This window comes from Protopterus annectens, chromosome 10.part0, assembly GCF_019279795.1.
Source record: "Protopterus annectens isolate FY-2018-M chromosome 10.part0, PAN1.0, whole genome shotgun sequence".
Taxonomy (NCBI): Eukaryota; Metazoa; Chordata; order Ceratodontiformes; family Protopteridae; genus Protopterus; species Protopterus annectens.
This window is the reverse complement of record NC_056744.1, coordinates 105005175-105023672: the sequence shown is the minus strand read 5'-3', so window position 1 is coordinate 105023672 and position 18498 is coordinate 105005175. Positions and strand designations below refer to the sequence as shown.

The 18498-nt window shown below is 37.8% G+C and overlaps 1 protein-coding gene across 1 annotated transcript in view; it reads left to right on the top strand.

Annotated features, from left to right (window-relative positions):
- Positions 1–18498, top strand: part of LOC122812984 (E3 ubiquitin-protein ligase rnf213-alpha-like) — a 1982151-nt gene that overhangs the window by 1927326 nt on the left and 36327 nt on the right. Inside the window, 1 exon segment of the mRNA XM_044085079.1 lies at positions 13161–13250. Within this exon segment, the coding sequence (XP_043941014.1) occupies positions 13161–13250 (90 nt within the window).

The window sequence follows — 18498 nt, the reverse complement described above, 5'->3', positions numbered from 1 at the left end:
TAAACATGGCAGATTTCAGTTTTAAAAAGAAGCATCTTAATCTGTAAAGCAAATTGATCAGAGTTAACTGATTTCTCTGAGATGCATAAACTGCTATCTAGTGAAGCTACAGTCTATATCAATTCAGCACTTAGAAATAAATAACTCCTGAACAGCTTTTGAAATGAAACCCATAAAGGACAACAGTTCTGTCATGTCATAATTTTAAATTGATTTATTTTGAGTAGTCTTATCAGACTTTGGGGTGGCTCTCTCTTTCTGATGAGGATTGTTCTTTCACAGCATTTTCTTTGACCAGGTTGGGGTCTGAAAACTGAGTACTGATGAACTATCATCCAATTTGTGTTATGATTTTCTGTTTGTATCTTGCTGCTCTCTGACTCCAGCATGGCAATTGCGCAAATGCCTGCATTTTTTAGCACTGAAATGCAGTCTAGGTTTCCAGCTAAAATGCATGTGCTTCTTGACAGGTGGCAGTCCCTGTTGTTTGAGTCTGTTACCAGCTGCCAGCCAAGACTGTGCACGAGTAACACAATTTTAAACATTTCCTCCCACAGGACTGTCAAGACAGCACTAATCACCTATTTACGATCTTTACTAGATAGCTTGAAAAACAGCTTGAACCACTTCTTCAAGTCAGATCCGCTTGTGCGTTATCCCTTGGTGCCCCTGAAACAGTGCTGATCACATCAGCATTATCAGAAGTCGTTTTGCTCACAGTTTTGAGACTTTTCCTTTTGCAGGAAACAGAAGTATTAGGTCTTTATTTTGGTTGGTTGGTTTGATTACTACATATGCTACTTTGCTGCTTTACCTCCCTTAACTGACTCACACTACCCCAGCAACTAAGGTACCAACAACTAACTATGGCCCATAAAATGTATTTATTATTTATTTGGTATTTGTTAATGGGTTAGTCTGGCTGGGCAGGTGCCCTTTTTCAGCAGAGACCTGAGGAGAAAAGCTCCAGTAAATAAATAAATAAATATATTAAAATAACAGTAAGTATTAGGCATGTTGACTTAGGAGGAATATAGATTTAGAATCATAGGAGGTTACTACGCTAATGGCCCTGGGGCCCTTACAAGCCTAGCCAAGAGTTTATCCCAAAAAAAGAAACTTCAGTCAGCACCTGTCAGTGAGGAACAAAGGTGGAACCCCTGGGACAGATTTATGGTTTCCCATCCACTCATCAAGGTTGTGTTTGAAGAGGGTCAGTGATGTACTCTGTTTGACCTGTATGGGAAGTCTGTTCCACAGACGGGGCAGCCTCTGGGAGACAAACACGTCTCTCCAGCATGTTTTGTTGATGTTGTATATTAGATGTAGGCCTATCAAGTGGGTAATGCGCGAGGAGATAGGCTTATGGATATGGAGCATCTCCAGTAGGGCAGGGTCCAACACTGCCTTGTAGGCAAGACACAGATCACCTCTGAGCAATCTGTATGATACTGAGTAGAATAATAGTGATTTAAGCCTGTCTTGCGTGGGATAGGTGTTGGAGGCCATGAATTCTCTTTGTGAGGTATTTCTGTGGCCTTTCCAGTTGGTGCTGGTGTTTGGAGAGGTACATACCAAATGGGGCATTATACTCAATCCTCCTTTTTTTCTGGATGCAAACCCTTTAGTTATGAGATGCACCAAGCAAAAGGCTTTTCTGACCACTGCTGCCACATGATGGTCAAATGTGTGATTGTTTTCAACTTGAGTACCCAGGTCTATTACCACAGGTTGTGTGCTTAGGGGGTTGCCGTTGATGTGGTAATCAGTAGGGGCCGTGTTTTTGCAGAATGGTACGATAATGCATTTTTTTTTGCATTTAACTTAAGGCCATGACTTTGGCACCAGCTATTTCTAGATGTGAGACCCTCTTGCAGTATATTAACATCAATTGGGGAGTCAATGACAGCACCCAACTTACAGTCATCCACAGACTTGGTCAGCCATACGCCCTTTGTCTTTGCCTGGACCTCTGAGAAGTGTATGCCAAACAATAGGGGTCCCAGGACAGATTTCTGGGGACCACCACTAGTGACACGTCTACTGCCAGAGGTAGCAGCACCTGTTTTGACCCTGTGGGTCCTATCTGTGAGCCAGTTGGCCACCCATCTGATTAGACAGGGATTAACACCAAGTTCTGTTAGCTTTTCGATGATGTCCAAGTGGGGGATTGTGTCAAAGGCATTGGCCAGGTCAAGGTAAGCTGTATGTACTGACTTTCCCTCATCCAGGGCCTTGGTGACAGTCTCAAAGAAGTCATCTGGGTTCAAAAGGCAAGATCTGCCCCTGACAAATCCAAATTGGGTGGGGTCCAGCGCTTGGAGATTCCCTATGTCCTTGTTTATGAGATCCATAATAATACGCTCCATGACTTTACAATTCAGACTTGTCAAACTGATGGGGCAATAGTTTTCTGGGTCAGTAGTGGCACCACCTTTGTGTAAAGAGAAAGCAGTGGCAGTTCTCCACTCTGCTGGAATGAAGCCTGTAGTTAGGCTGTGGTTGAATAGGGTGCTCTTGCTGGAGATAGTCCAAAATACAGCCTAGGATACTATCAAGTCCCATGGAAGCAGTGTTCTTTGCCTTGGATAGGGTCTTTAACATGTGATCTACAGAGATGTGAGGTTTGGGACAGGTATTGGGGATGTCGACTGGGCTTTTAGGGGATGATAAGGGGGTGAAGTTTGCTCTGAACCTATAAGCCAGCAGGTTGGCAGTGTAAGTTGTACCATTAAGTACTAGTTTGGAACAAACTTGGGCTTTGCCATGGAGGTTTGTAATGTAACTGAAGAAGGACTTGTGGTTTCCCTTTGTTTTGGAGGCTAGTTTCAGCTCATAATTGGCTTTGGAGGTTTTCACTAGTGATCTAATTTACCTGTTGAGGTAGAGGAGGGAGTTTTTCCAATTTGGAATTTGTTCCTTTTTACCCTTTGGCAACAGTTTCTTCCTTTTGTTGTAAAGCCTGTTGAAAGAGGATGTCCACCAGACAGGTTTGTGTTTCCCTGAGGAGCATATTTTAGTTCTGTTGGGTATGGCTGAGTCCATGCAGTTGTACAAGCACTTGTATACTGCACTGGTGTACTGTTCAGCATAGTTGTCTGCATCATCTGAGGAGGCGGTGGTGTGAAGTTGCTGATACCCTCCCTTAGGAGGTTGTAGTCAGCTTTTGAGAAGTTTTTTAGCCTGGTTAGGGCTGGAGAGGGTTTGGGTGGGATAGAAACTTTGAATGAGACAGACCGATGATCTGATCTCACCAGGGAAGAACATACTGTGAGAGTGGTGCATCGGTCACCCATGTTGGTGAGAACCAAGTCCAGTGTATTATCTCCCTTTGTGGGAGACAAGACCAGCTGAGCTAGTGCGTTAGAATTGATGAAGTCAAGCAATCATTGGCTGAGTGCATTAGTGCAGGAATAGTTCACCCAGTCTATGGTGGGGTAGTTGAAGTCACCAAGGATCAGGGTGTTAGGGTGTACCTTGATGGAGTCAAGTATGTCCAGGTAGGAGGTGTGGGTGTCCTTAGACATGGAGGGGGGTCTGTAGCTGGCTATAACTTGGATGTGTGTCTTGCCAACTGTCAGTTGCACCCAGATCAATTCTACTGCATCATGTTGGTAAACCAGTCTGGAGGTGTGCTTGTCCTTAATGAAGATAGAGACTCCACCACCCATAGACTTTCCCACCATTTGTCTTATACATAGTTAAAATGAACAGCATAATACAAAATATTATCACAATGCATTGAAGAGAAGTTATAACACACAACATCAGGTTAATGTCATAGCAATATTAAAACAAGAGACTTTTATACTTAGGGAGTGAACTAGAGATAGTAGATACAATGTATTAAATGGAGTCCTGTAAGTAATATAGGAATAGTCTGAGATGTAGAATATAATACATATAGCTTGGACATATGATGAGGAGAAACAAAGGACAGAGGTGAAGAGAGACAGAGGCAGGGGGGTAGTGTTCAAGTAGGATTTATAGCGGGTCAGATCCAGGAGTTTAGCAGATATTCCTTTAAAGCTAGTTTGAAACTGATTGTGTTATTAAGTGAGCAGATGTGGAGACAAAGTTTGTTCCAAACAGTGGTGACTGAGTGGCTATAAAGTATTTTGCCAATGGATTGATTGAGTTTCGAAATTTGAAGGAGATGTTGGTAAGAGCTATGCAGTTCATGGTTAGGGACATATGGGGAGATGAGAGTTGCAAGAGAAGGACAGGTAAGAGGTTGGTGAAGGATAGAGTGAGTCAGGTGAAGCAGGAGCAGGAGTTGATGTTTACATTCTAGCCAGTGGAGATTTTTTTTAAGGAAAGGCAGTGGTGAGAATGATATACTGACATATCTAGCTATTTTATTGTAAGTTCAAGTTTGGTTGACATATTTTTTGGAGGTTAGTTAAGACTGGGACGGCATAAAATACAGTAGGGAGTAGGTAGGCTTGAACTAGGGACAATTTAGATTCTTAAGTTAAGAATTTTTTTGTTTCTATATAGTAGTCCTAGTTTTTGGTGTGTCTTTTTAATGCAACTATTGATGTTGATGTCAAATTTAAGTTTGTCATCTGTATAAACCCCAAGTAGTTAAGTGTGAGATTCAACTTTGATAGTAGTAGTGTTGTTTAGAGATAAAACAGAGAAGGAGGATTTGAGATGTTGGGAGAGACTTGGGGAGGAAGAGAAATAGTTTAGTTTTATTAGGGTTAAGTAGAAGCTGGTTTGATGTGAGCTATTTTTCAAATGAGTGTAGAGTTTCTTGGATGAGTGTCAGCAGGTGAAGTAGATTGTCAGAAGCAGAGATGATGGTGGAGTCATCAGCATATTGTATTATTGTGGAATGTAGGCAAGATTGTTAGAAGTTATTAGTAAAGATATTGAATAACAGGGGCCCCAGGATGGAGCCTTGGGGGGGTCTATATTATATGAGCGAAAGTTCATATAAGCGAACGCTCAATGAGCGAAAATCCCAGACATTGAAAACAACTCCGAGATCGCACTACAGTGAGGAAAGGGCAAAAACTCCAGTCTTCACTGTACTGTGATCCTACAACACGCACCTCAGTGTCGGGAAGTTTCACCCATTAGAGCATTCGCTTATATGAACTTTCGTTCACATAATATAGACCCGCCTTCAGGGACCCCCAGTTTGAACAGTGAGGAAAGGGGAAGTAGCAGAGAGCCATTTGACAGATAGTAGTCTATTAGATAGGTAACTAGAGAACCAACTGAGAGTAGAGTGGGAAAGACTGAAATAAGCTAGTTTGAAGAGAAGGAGTTTGTGAGACACAGTATCAAAGGCTTTAGAGAGATCGAGGAACAGGCATGATACTATTATGTTATAGTCAAGAGATGTAGAGATAGAATGAGCAAAAGATAATAGTGCAGTAGTTGTACTGTGATGAGGATGGAAGCCATGTTGAGTGGGGGTGAGAAGGTTTTCCTGAATGAGATGTGTAATGAGCCATTTATGTATGCACTTTCAAGAATTTTTGAAAGGAGAGAGAATAGCAATAGGCCTAAAATTAGAGGGGTCAGTGGAGTTTCTTCCTTTGTGTAGGGATATAACATAGAATTTTTTTCAGATGTCGGGGGCAAGATTTTCCTTAATTGACCAATTAATAAGTATGGAAACTGGAAAGGCAATGGAGGACGCTGGTAGCTTGAGGTAGAGTGGTGGCAAGTTATCGGCAGAAGGGGGGCAGGGTTTAGGTTTATTGAGGAGTGATCTGATATAGGTGGTGGGAATTGGCTTAATGGAGAAAGGGGTTATGTGGGAGGGTAGGGGGAGGTGTCAAGGTAGGTAATTTTGTTTGTTTTTATTAAGTTCTATATTGAGTCAGTAAGTTCTGTATCCTAGCAGTTTCAATAGGAGAGTTGTTATGGGAGAGATTAGGATGGGATGGTCTCCCTGGATGTAAAAGCTTGTTGATAATACTGCAGAATTTTGGGGGGGTTAGAGTGGGGGTTTTCTGGGGGTTAAGATAAAATGTTTTTATCTTGATGGCGATAAAATGTCATCTGTTGCTCAGAAATATATCCCTCCATAAATTTTTTGCTCCAAATCTACATAACCAGTTGAACTCTCCACTCAGAAGACAAGCATCTTTTAGCTCTATATAAACCAAACAAAACTGCTGGGCAATCCCTTTACTCCTATTCTGTAACTAAATATGGAACACACTACTTGTGGACATTAGAACTACCTTAAATCTTAAGAAATTTAAACTGAAACAATTTCTACTCAAGTCAAGCAAATCTCCCTGCTCAAAACTAAACTGATTACTAATCACTTAATTGTAACTCTACCACTCTGCCTTCTCCCCCTTTTCTCCTCCCTTCTCCAGTTTCTGCTACCCACCCTTCACTAACTTACTACTCAATTATTCCTACTAAAAATGTTGTCACTTACCCAATTGACCCACACCATTTTGTACCCTACTCTATTACATCTAATCTTGAACCCCTGCTGTATAACTAGCCATCTCCCTCTAAATATGTAACATGTTTTCTACCCCTTTCCAGCTACGTCTCACTACTAATACTTATCTTTTCTGATCAACCTCACACTCTCTCCTCCTTACTATATCTTCTCCATGTAAATATGTATGTACAGTTTATCTAGGCAAATTGAAAACAATGCAGTCACATTTCTTTTTTAAAATCTTTTACAAATCGGTTGTCTGTGTGTCAACATGCTACTATCTGTAACCATGTTAATATGTGTATTCATGTACAATTTTGAACAGAGGTAGAAAGAGAGACTTTGAAAGGACATTTGAAATTTTATGTAAAAAAGAAATAAACATTGCAAATGTTTATGACAAAAGGGATTTATGGACTGGTGCCAGGGATTGTAATACTGAGTTAGAAACTGAAAAGGAAAAAAAGATGTACATATATCAAGCATGATAAATGTGGAAGGGAATAGGGCTGTTGTAAAATGCTGAGGACAACCCAAAACATGTTTTTTTTTGTAGAAAAAGAAGGGCATCTGATAAGTAACTGTGACAAAAGAAAATGTTATATTTGTGGGGAAATGGGATATGATACAGAAAATTTGAATTGAAATGTTATAAATGTAACAAAATTGGACATTTATAGATGGATTGCAAAAGTAAAAACAACAGTTAGGAAGAAAAAGAAAATTAACAAAGAAAATGCATTTTGGAAGTAGTAGAAATAGAAGAAAAAATAGATGAGAAAAAAGTAATGAAGATGATATAGAGGAAGGTTCCAAAATAAGTGATGAAGACATAAAATAGGAGGTAGTAAAAGGGAAGAAAATAATTCTATTGATAAGAGGGTAAAAGACAGAAAAAGAAAATTTAAAGGGATAAATATGAAAGAAGAAAGAAAGGAAATGGATGAAAAAGAATAGATGCAGGTAAAGACAGGGGCTTGGTGTAATGGTTAAGGTGCTTGATTCACAAGCACAAGGTATAGTGTTTGATTCTCATCTTTGGGAATGTGTTTGGTTAGTCTTACAATGGCCTGTTAAGAAAGCTAGCCTAGTAGTTAGCTGTGAAGTTATGAAACTATAAATTAAAGGGAAAATGAACATTTTAGAGTGCTTTCTGTAAATGTGAATATTATTAAGAATATAGTAACAAGGAATAAGAATTTTGCAGTGGTGTAATACATGTGATGTAGATGTAATTATGTTAGAATACACAAGATTTTTAAGAAATGAAGAGAAAATATGGGGAGGAAAGATCATTTGGAATTTTGGAAATGAGAGGTGTTCTGGAATAAACATATTCTGTCAAAATATAGTAAAGATATTAGATATAACTTTAGGAAAAAAATAGGAAGATCAACCATTGTAGATTTAAAATATGGAAAGCGTGAGTATATAGAATTATAACATTATATGCTTATACTAACTGTAAAGAAAAGGAAAATTTATTTCATCAGATGTTAGACTATGTAGTAATAAATATGAATATTATAATGACAGGAGACTTTAACTGTGATGTAAGAGGCAAGCATAACAAGAAAGGAAATTATATCAAAAGAATGCTAGAAGTTATAAAATGGGGTAAGTTAAAACTTTGGTACAAAACTTTATGGACTTACACAAGGGATATATATATATAGAATTGAAATATATTATTTATAGTATCAGAAGATTTAGTAATAGAAGAAGGGGAGGTAGTTAAAACAATATTTTTCTGATAGTCTTGCAATATGGCTAGATATAAAAGAAAATGAGGAATATATAAAATAGGCAAAGGAATAAAAAGGATAAACGAGAAACCATGGAATAAAGAAAGAAAGAGATTAGTAATACGTTTATGAAGTGATCATATTATTGTGAGAAGATTTTATAAAAACTGGCCTGAATGGTGGATGATATTTAAGGAAACATATAAAAATGTTTTTACAGTGCTAATATGATGTGAGAAAAGTAGGGAAAGAAAAATATAAAAGAACATATAATGATGCATTGGAAGATTTAGAACATAATGATAGAAAGTACTTAGACAAAGAAAAATAATTATATTAAAGAAATTAAGAAAAAATACAAGAATAAGCAAAGATATTTTACAAGAAAAAAGAGAAGTATCACTTTACTTAAGTAGACTAGTAAAGGAAGATGGTGGTGTAAAGAGAGAAATAAAAAATGTAAAAGTAGAAATAAAACTCAGGAAAAGATTATAAAAAGTGCAGTACAATATGTGCAAGAAATGTTTAAAGAAAAAAAGAAGGTAGTGAAAAACATGGAAAGTAAGAAGGTTAACAGAAAAAGAAAATAAAGATTTAGAAAAGGAGATTTCTTCAGATGAGCTAGATAAAATATTAAGACAGTTAAATGTAGATTTAGCTGCAGGCCCAGATGTTAGAGTATAAAATGTATAAAAATTTAAGGAATGACAAAAACAATATTTTTAAAGGTTTTGAATGAATGGTGAAATCCTTAAATTTATATAGAAGAAGGAAGATAGGAGAGAATTAAAAAACTGGAGACCAATAATAATGAATAATAATGATTGTAAGATCTTTATGAAAATAATACAAAAAAGATTTGAAACTAAAATGGAAAATATTATGGAAGATAGATATATAGTATAAAGGGGAAAGGTTGTCAAGAAATATTAATGATAGTTGGAGAAATTGTGGATGATATTATGAACAGTAAAGAAGAAGTGAAAATCATGATTGAGCTTAATAAGGCATTTAACACAACTGGACATGATGTTTTATGGGTAATAATGAAAGAATATAAGTGAGAAAGTTAGGAAATTATGTATGTCAGCATATAGTAATAATAATAAAGAAAAGTACTTGTAAATGGCTGGTTAAGTGAAGAGGTACACATGGAGAGTGTTGTAAGGCAGGGATGTCCAATTAGTTGTATACTGTTTGCAGTAGTTATGAATGTGATAGTATGTGAAATAAATTACAAAATGAAAGAGGCGGAGTGGTATATAACACCTGAAGGGTTAAAAATTCCAGTTCTGGTAACATCAACAGATAACATAATAATTGCAAAAAACAAAATTTGGAAAAAAACAAGTAATTCACACAAATAAATGTTTAGAGATGATAGGGATGGTTTTAAATAAACAAAAAAGCAAAGGATTAGGTGATGTAGTAAAGACTAGGGTGTATATTATACAATGAACTTTCTTTATTAGATATAACATTTAAGAATAAAGATGTAAGTATAATTCAGTGGGAAAAAACAACAGAAGAAATAAAGCAAACATATTTTCTGGAGAACATATACATTTTCGTTCAGAAAAAAAGGCTTATTTGATAAATTCAGTACTGCTAGGAAAATATCATACTTACAACTGCATTTATGCTGCCAACAGCATTTATTGCAGATAATTTTTCATTTATATGGGCTTCTAGATTAAACCCAGTAAAAACAAATTTTGTATGAAAATAAAGAAGAAAGAGGTTTATTGTTAATTAACCCCCAGTGGTATATGCTGCTTCATTTAATTTGTACAAAGTATTAAAGGAGGTAAGTGAAAAATATGAGAGATTAGTAGTAATTACTGCATAAATATAATTATGATAAATTTGGGGTATGGTAAAAAAGAGTAAAAGAGAAAGTGTATAAATGAAGAAATAAAATGTTACCAAGACAAATTATTTATGTGGAAAATAAAAATTGATGATGTAGGAAAAATAGAAAAGTATGGTGTAACAATGTCATGATAAAACATTACTATGTAAAACCATGGGAAAATGTAACAGATGAAAAAATTAAAGCTATAAAGATAAGAAGCAAATGGTGTAATCAGAAAGTAGAATGCTAAGCTTTTTTTTTTTTTTTTTTTTTTTGTGGAGACTGGTAATAGATCAGTTGCCTGTAAAAGGGTATATGCCATATAAAAAAAAAGTGATAGAATATGTTTACATTGTCAAGAAGAACAAACTACAAAACGTGTTTTTGAAATATAAAAGAGTAAAAAATTTATGGGGGAACTATGTAAAGAAGATTTTTTTGAAGATATAAAAGAAGTGGATAAAATAAACATGGATTTGATTAAATATGAATATAAGAATAGAAATAAAGGATATGTTAAAAGGATAGATAAAAAGTTATTTTATGTTATATGGATAATATGGCATGAAAGAATAAATTAAGTTATGTTTAATAGTAAATGGATTTTAACAACAATATTAAGTAAAATCAGATGGTGGTTATGGAAAAAGAAGTGGAGGTGTAATTGGGATGAATATTTAGCATGATTTTAAAGGAAATTATGAATATGTGGAAACAGATTTGTATGTTTATATATTTGTACATATGTAAATATTTTATAAATAAGAGTTACAAATAAAGGATCCCTACTCTTTTTTGATAAGTGCCATGGGATCATTTACATCCACCTTGGCTACCACCAATTCAGACAGATGGGGCCCTGGTTTAACATGGCATCTAAAGGACAGCACATCTCAGAAGTGAAACACCCCACCTTATTCTGCACTGCAGTGCCAGTATTGGAAAAGTAATCCACCTACCTAGTATGAGACTAGAACCCACAGCATTCTGATCTTCCACCATCAAATGCAAGTGTGTTACCTATTGAGCTACTAAGACTACTTCTGAAGGATATGCAGTCTGCACCTCACCTCTATTGCCTGTCATAGTGACTGTAATCCACAACAATTTGCAAGAAAACCACGATTTACCAGAACATAAAAATGCCTCCCAGCCTCTTTAGTCAAGAGTTCTGCCCAGAGCCACCCATGGAACATGCCGGGTTAGGATTACTTGATTTAAAGGGATATATGTGTGTGTGTGTGTGTGTGTGTGTGTGTGTGTGTGTGTGTGTGTGTGTGTGTGTGTGTGTAAACACAAGCAGTAGGTTATAAATCAGTGGATGATGATAATGATGAAATGGGGGTGTTAGTTAGATAATTAAAGAGAGAACACTAACAACAACCATACAGAATATTATGTTCATAAAGTAACAGAAAGTATTCTAAGAGCTAAGCCAACACAGGAATTGAAAAGGAAATTTTCACCAATAGGGATGACTGCAAGCAAAGGTATAGAAAATAGGTAAGGGGGGTTGGAATTTACTGGAGAAAATTAGCAATGAAAACAAAGAATTGGGAGCAGTAGCTAGACAGTGAAAGATAAATAAAGTGTGGATCAGGGCAAGCAGAAGTTTGGACTGCAGGTTAAAGACTGTCTTCCCTACCGGGGACTGATAACAGTGTAGGCAAAGTGAAAGGGGAGGGGTGCACTAAGTGAAAGAGCAGCTCTGGTAGAGTTTTTAGTTGAACCTAGAACAGAAGCTGCAGTTAAAAGGATAATTAGTAAGGCTCATAAAGTACTGCATAACTATAAGAATCAAATCAGAGGAGGTTAGAAAAGATTAGGAAAGAGAATGGAAATGCAGTGTGCAAAGGAACAATGGGAAGAAATCTGTATGGCTCCCAAGTATGTCAGAAAGTCAAGAGGTTTAGGAGTTTTGTTTGGAAATGTTTTCATAGGGATTTTTAAAACACAGGCAGACTTCAATAGTTTCTCCACAGGGAGACAGCAAATGCTGGGAGTATGATTTGAAAGACAGAGGTAATTGGGAACATTTTTAGGAATGTAATGAGCTGGCAGATTTAAAAAATTCCACACAGAGTACTTTGTCAAAAATGTTGGGGGAGAAAATGGTTGTAACTAAAGAAATTATTCTTTTGAGCTGATGTATAGGATCTGAATTGCCCAGACACAGTGAGGCCTTAATACTTATAATGCTGTTGGCTGACAAAAAAAATACTTCAAAATGGAATTCAAAATCTTACCACCTGTAACTGAAGTGCTGAATATGATAAAGGAGAAAAAAAGTGGAGATGGGATCTTTAGAAAAGGGAAGGAGCAAATTACATAGAGATAAATGGCATTTGTGGAAAAATATATGCAGAATAATGTTAAGGAGGAGGAGTGAGATTTAAGGAAAGGCAAGAAATGAGCAATTTATGTAATGCTGGAGTGAATGTTAATTATTAAAAAAGAAAATATATATGTGTAATACATGAAAATAATGAAAAATGCTACTGTGATTTATTTTCTTCTACATTAATGCCTGTGTACCCATGTCATTGTTACTAATGTAAGGATTTACTAAAGGTTATTTAAAGACAAAGAATTCTGCACACTGCCCAAAAATGAACACAGGAGCACTGCCTAGTCACATGAGTCACACAGTAGACAAATGAAGGTGGAAGAAGCAGATCACTGAGAGCTCCAAGCTTTAGTGCCCTGTGCTAACCACCAGACAACTTTACTTCACTGAAAATAGTGCTTTCATCAACATTCATTTTCTGAACAATAAGAAGTGTGGAACTCTAATGACTGTAATCTTCAGTGATTTACCAAAAAAAGAAAAAAGGTATGAGGCATATAGCAAAATCAGGGACAGGGAGAGGCAGAACTATGCCCTTTGAGCTGTCCCTCATCAAATTGGAGCAGCAGAGTAGACGCAAATTTACTTTTTAAAAATTGGAGTGCTCTGCCAAATGTGGAGTGGTTTAGAGGCATGTGCAGTTGTATTTACCACAGTACATAATAATAACTTGCCATGCAGTTTTCCAAGGTTCAGAACAGTAAATCTTTGCAGTAGTCAATGCTTGTGTGTGCATGCATGTTCTTCCATTTAGCCCAAGTGACAATTCTTGCATTTGTGGTTTTACAGGCATTAAGTGGCTGCAGAGTTAAGCACACTTTGTCCCTTTGGCAGCTGCTGAGTGCATGGAAATCAGAGCGGATGCTTCAGACTAAGAGGGTAAATATGAATTTGTTTAATTAATAGAAAATATCCTGTAAGATGTATGGGCCTTTCAGATTATGAATGTAATACTCCAGAGTATAAATACATTTTCTAAAATTATGTCTGAAAGGGTACTTGTAGCCTAGATTGTACATCTTGTCTGTACTTTACTTGATGGTGAAGAGGAAGTGACAGTAAGATACAACTGTGATGCCTTGCAACTGTAAGGCTTTTTGAACATCCAGCTATTTTATGCATAGTCATTTAATGTGTATGTTTTGTTTTTTATTCCATAGTACAGTTTTGTTATGTAATTAATGGCAGTCTTTTTTCTAGAAGCAGATGTCTGTGTAACACATTATGCAAGAGAAGTATGTTGACTTGTTTCTCATCTATTGTATGTTAATCATATTATTGCTAGACAAAGCATTTCACCAGTGACATCCTCAACCTGACAAACACTTCTGGCTCTGTTGTAATGCATAAGGGACATTTGCAAAAGGGAAACATGGTAGGTAGTCAGAGACACTTTGGCAAAGCAGGATTCAGTGAATCTGTTTGGCCAGATCATATGCTCACCAGAACCCTCATCTGTGGAAATATAGCTTATCCCAAGGTGGTACAACTTTGGCAGAGGTTTTCATTTTGTTGGTTCACGTAAGGGATCTCTACTACAGTGGAGGGTGGTTGCTGCCCCCCCCCCCCCCCGAAACTGTTTCAGGTAGAATTCAGCAGCAAAATATTCTGGTAGTTATGACTTCTGAAATTATCTCATATCCAGCACAGGCCCGTAATTTGCTGTGTCTTTCAAAATGCAAATGAGGAAACTGACAAATGCCAGAATATAGATTTATTCCAAAATTGATTATGCTTGTTTTATAATTATAGAACTTCTCTGCAATCCCAAATAGTGACCAATATTCCGAAATTCCATCTGACTCCTACCAAGTCTTTCAGCCTTCATAGTCTGTCTATATGACTCATGATTAAGAGTCCCCAAAAACCTTCTTTCTTTTGACAGACTGTGAGTAGGGTGGCAAAACCATTGTATCACAATGCAGCAATGCAGGACATGTAGAGAAAACCCAGTCAGACATATTAAACCTGCAGTTCACTGACCCCATCTTCTCCATTTTTGATTTTTTTTTTCCCTGGTAAAACCTAGAACTTTCTGGAGGTCATCTGCTGGCCCATAATGCCTTTACCTCCTGCACCTCACATATTTTGCCATATATGGCTTGCTGTGCTACACAACCTGGAACTCCTAATTGGTAAGGTAATGAACCTACTAGTTTGAACAATGTAGACAGCTAAAGGACAGGAGGAGTGAAACATTCCATCTGTGCAGTGTCATTACTTAGGAGAGTCCATAGATTTTTTTCCAGATAGACTGGAAACTGTACTGCCTTACTGCAGGTATGTATGTATTCTTCTATAGCAATTTTCACCCAGGTAATATAAGTTTCAGTGGTGCACCTATGTATATTAGGATGTTACCACTATACAGCATCCCTTCTGCAGCCCATTCTCCATATCGGGGGGGGGGGCTGTTTCCCTCCCTGTGTAGCCCTTTAATAGCCGTAGTTTGCTTGTGTGCCCTCACTATTGATATCATGTACAGAAATAGAGCCAGTGCACCAAGGGCCACTTAATTGGGTTAACCTGCCAATACCTCCATATGAGGGTGCACTCAACAGGCAGTTTCACCAAACTACTAAGTCTATATCTGGTTTCAGAACTGGATACTCTTTGTCAGCCTGTTATAGGAAGCAGAACCCTTCACTCGAACTTCTCTGTTGCTCTTTGTATTGTTTCTGTCCATTGAAGAGTGACACCAAACTGTGCTGTCTCTGTTTTCTGCACTCACATGTAGACCCTGTCTTGCTGGCATGCACCCTGCAGGGGCATTGTGTGTGCCTTGTAATGAAGGCATTAGGGGAACTATGTACTGAAGGAAGTTTTCAGACATTTATTAAAGGTGGTAACAACAGAGACTAGAAACCCAGTATCTCTACAGGCACCAGGGCACTGTTCCACTTTTCCTTTTGCCAGCCATTTGTCAGAAGAACATTGCAAAGGTAAAAAAATAAACAAACTTTAGTCATTCAATAGATAATTTTCTATACATGAAAAATAACTATATCATTACATTGAGCCAACCAAATGGAGTACACTGCTTGTGGTAACTGCAACACGTGTAACAAAAGACATATTATCAAATTGTGGGATACTGAGTAATGCAAACTGATACCCAGAAAGTTGAGCATTAATACCATAATAACAGTACTTAATGGTACCATAATAACAGTATTTACTACAAAACATTGACCTACATCTTTCCTTTAATTCTAACTTTCTTACCCTGTGTTGAAGTACTAGTGACATTTTGTCAGTCACTGCCTGTCCAATAGATATGAGAAGTCATGTTTTGATCACTTCCTTGAAAATCTGTTGTTAGCTAGGTTTACTCATTTGTACTTATCACTGTTGTTAGCACAGTATACAGCTATGAATCCATGAACTTGTGTGGCAAGAATTCATGACACTGGTGTTGTTGAATGAAGCCTGCATACCATGCGTGGGAGGTTAACTTCTGCAGGATCAGTCTACTGAACATGTTTTTAATAGTAAAATATTCCAGGTAACCGCACTGCAGTGGCAATATATGAACAGTATGTAGTCTGAATTATGTGGCTTTAACTTCAGTTTTGTGTCTATATTACTGCTCTTCCTCACTGTGGAAATAATAGGAGACAAATTTACACTGGCTTGGAAGCCTGTTGTCCTAAACATATTCAGCTGCGGTATATCAACTGTTCTGTGATCTTGCAGAAAAATGATTTATGTGTGCCATGTTATCACTGTAACAAGGAACACATGGTATAAGACTGCTGATGAAGTTCCAGTCTATATTATGCTTAAATGAAGTCTTCTGGCAACATTCCTGATGGGAAGGAGAATTTAGATTTGGGGAATGAAAGTATAGTTGCATAAGTCCTACTCACCCTTAACAGCAGATGTTCATAAAACATTCTGCCTTACTGCCATCTGTGTAGTAGTGCCCTGCTACCCTCCCTCTGGCAGTCTATCAAAGCTTAGAGCTTCTTTGATTGCCTGTTTGTGGGTATGAAGGAACAAACACCTGGCAGGACCAGGACTGCCCTTCAAATCCGCAGAAAGGACCCTTTTCAGTTTTCTCAGGTCCAGCAGGAAGAGCAGATGAAAATGCAAGCTTTGAAAACAGCTACTATTCCAAACCAAAAGACACACACACACACACACACACACACACACACACACACACACACACACACACACACACAGCAATAAAACTGCTTAACAAATCTCAGAAGTAACTCCAACAACAAACAATATACATCCAACAAAAAAAGGGATGGTGGGTGAGTACTGCAGTAAGGCAGTGTGTCATGTGAACTATAGGTAAATAGGACTAATGCAACTCTACTATGTTCAACAAACAAACTGCCTTACTGGCATATGGGTAGATTCCCGAAGTTTACCCAGTCTGGGAGGAGGAAGGATAAAGATCCATAATGAGCCCTTGGAGAATGTTCCTAGTGAAGCCTTTTCTAGATTTAGAAAAGTCATCCAGCTTGTAGTATGTCATAAAGGTATCGACAGAGAACTAAGTTGCTCCCCCTAGAATACTCTGGGAGTCCAATTCTTTCCAATATGCCACTGAAGAGGAAAAGACCCTGGTGAAATGTGCCTTTACCTTGCCTAGATTTGCCTTGCCATAGTAGTAACAAAAAACAATACCACTGGACAGCCAACATGCAGTGGTTTGCTTAGAGACAGGCTGACCTTTCTTTCCCATGTGAAGGAAATAAAAAGCCTTTTGGCCTTCCTAAAGGCCTTTGTTCTGTCAAGGTAGTACCTGAGCTGCTGATGCACATCCAAGGTATGAAGTATCATCAATCTCATATTCTTAATTTCTGGAAAGAGCACGGAGAGATGAACAGACTGATGAGAGTGAATTATTTCGTTGAGACCTCTTTTGGCAAGAAAGAAGGATTAGTGCATAACGCAACCCTATCCCTGAGGAACACCAGGTAAGTTATCCCACCATGAGACCTTACAGCTCAGAAACTTACCTTGCAGATGTCAGAGCAATAAGAAAAAAATTGTTCCACCTTAAGAACTTGGAATCAGCTAGAGCTGCTAGTGTGAATGCAAAACACCTTTCCTGAACTGTTTTACCAAAAGAGAAGAAAAAGGGGGATCCATAGGCAGACAAGCAGAGATGACTGTTAAATGCAACTTAGGGGACCTGGGAGGGTGGCCTAATGGTTAAGGTGTTTGCCTTACAAACACAAGGTGCAGGGTTTGAGTTTCACAAGGGATAATTGGCTAGGCTTAAAATGGCTCGCAAGGGCAGTTTGCTTAGTACTAATCTATGAACCTATAAAGGAAGCATACAGTAAGCCATCGTGACGTAGTTTACACAAATATTTCAAGTCCAATTGGATATTAACCTCAATGGATCTTAAGGTTTTCTGGCATCCTTTAACACCTGCTGCACATTCTCATAAAACAAGTGCCTAAACTGAGTCAAGACTGAATCATCCAGGCTGTCTGTTGACATTTTCCCAGATTGGGGTGCACAAGTCACTCCAGGGACTGTGTGAGCTTTTGCAGTTGTAGTTGTCCAGTGCCATTAAAAGGGAGAACCAAGACTGCCTGGGCCAGTAGGGGGTTTCCACAGTGATCTTTGACGTTTTGTTTTGAACCTTCAGAAGTACTTTATGAATCAGTGGAAATGTTGGAACTGTATATAGAACATTCCCTTCCAAGAGAACAAGAATGTGTCTGTCTTCCAAATACAGCTGCAGGGATGTCTGGAACATAATTTATCAAGTTGTCTGTTTTGAAAGAAGGTAAACAGATCTATTAGATGCATTCCCCATATCTGGACTAGATCCTGGAACATCACTGCCTTGAGCTGCCACTCATGTGGGTCTGCCCAGGATCTGGTCAGTTTGCCTACCATAATGTTCTACTCTGATGGGATGTATGATGATTGAAGAGTCAGAGAATGCTGTAAAGCCCAGCTCCCAGGCCATCATTGCCAACTGGCTCAAAGGGTATGACTTTGTACCACCTTGATGTTTTGGTACCACATCACTGTGGTGCTGTCTGTAACCACCAGGAGAGAACCCAGAGTCCATAGTTGATAAGCGAATTTCAAGACATTAATCACCACCATTTCCTTGATATTGATACACTTCCTTGTGTCCTCTAG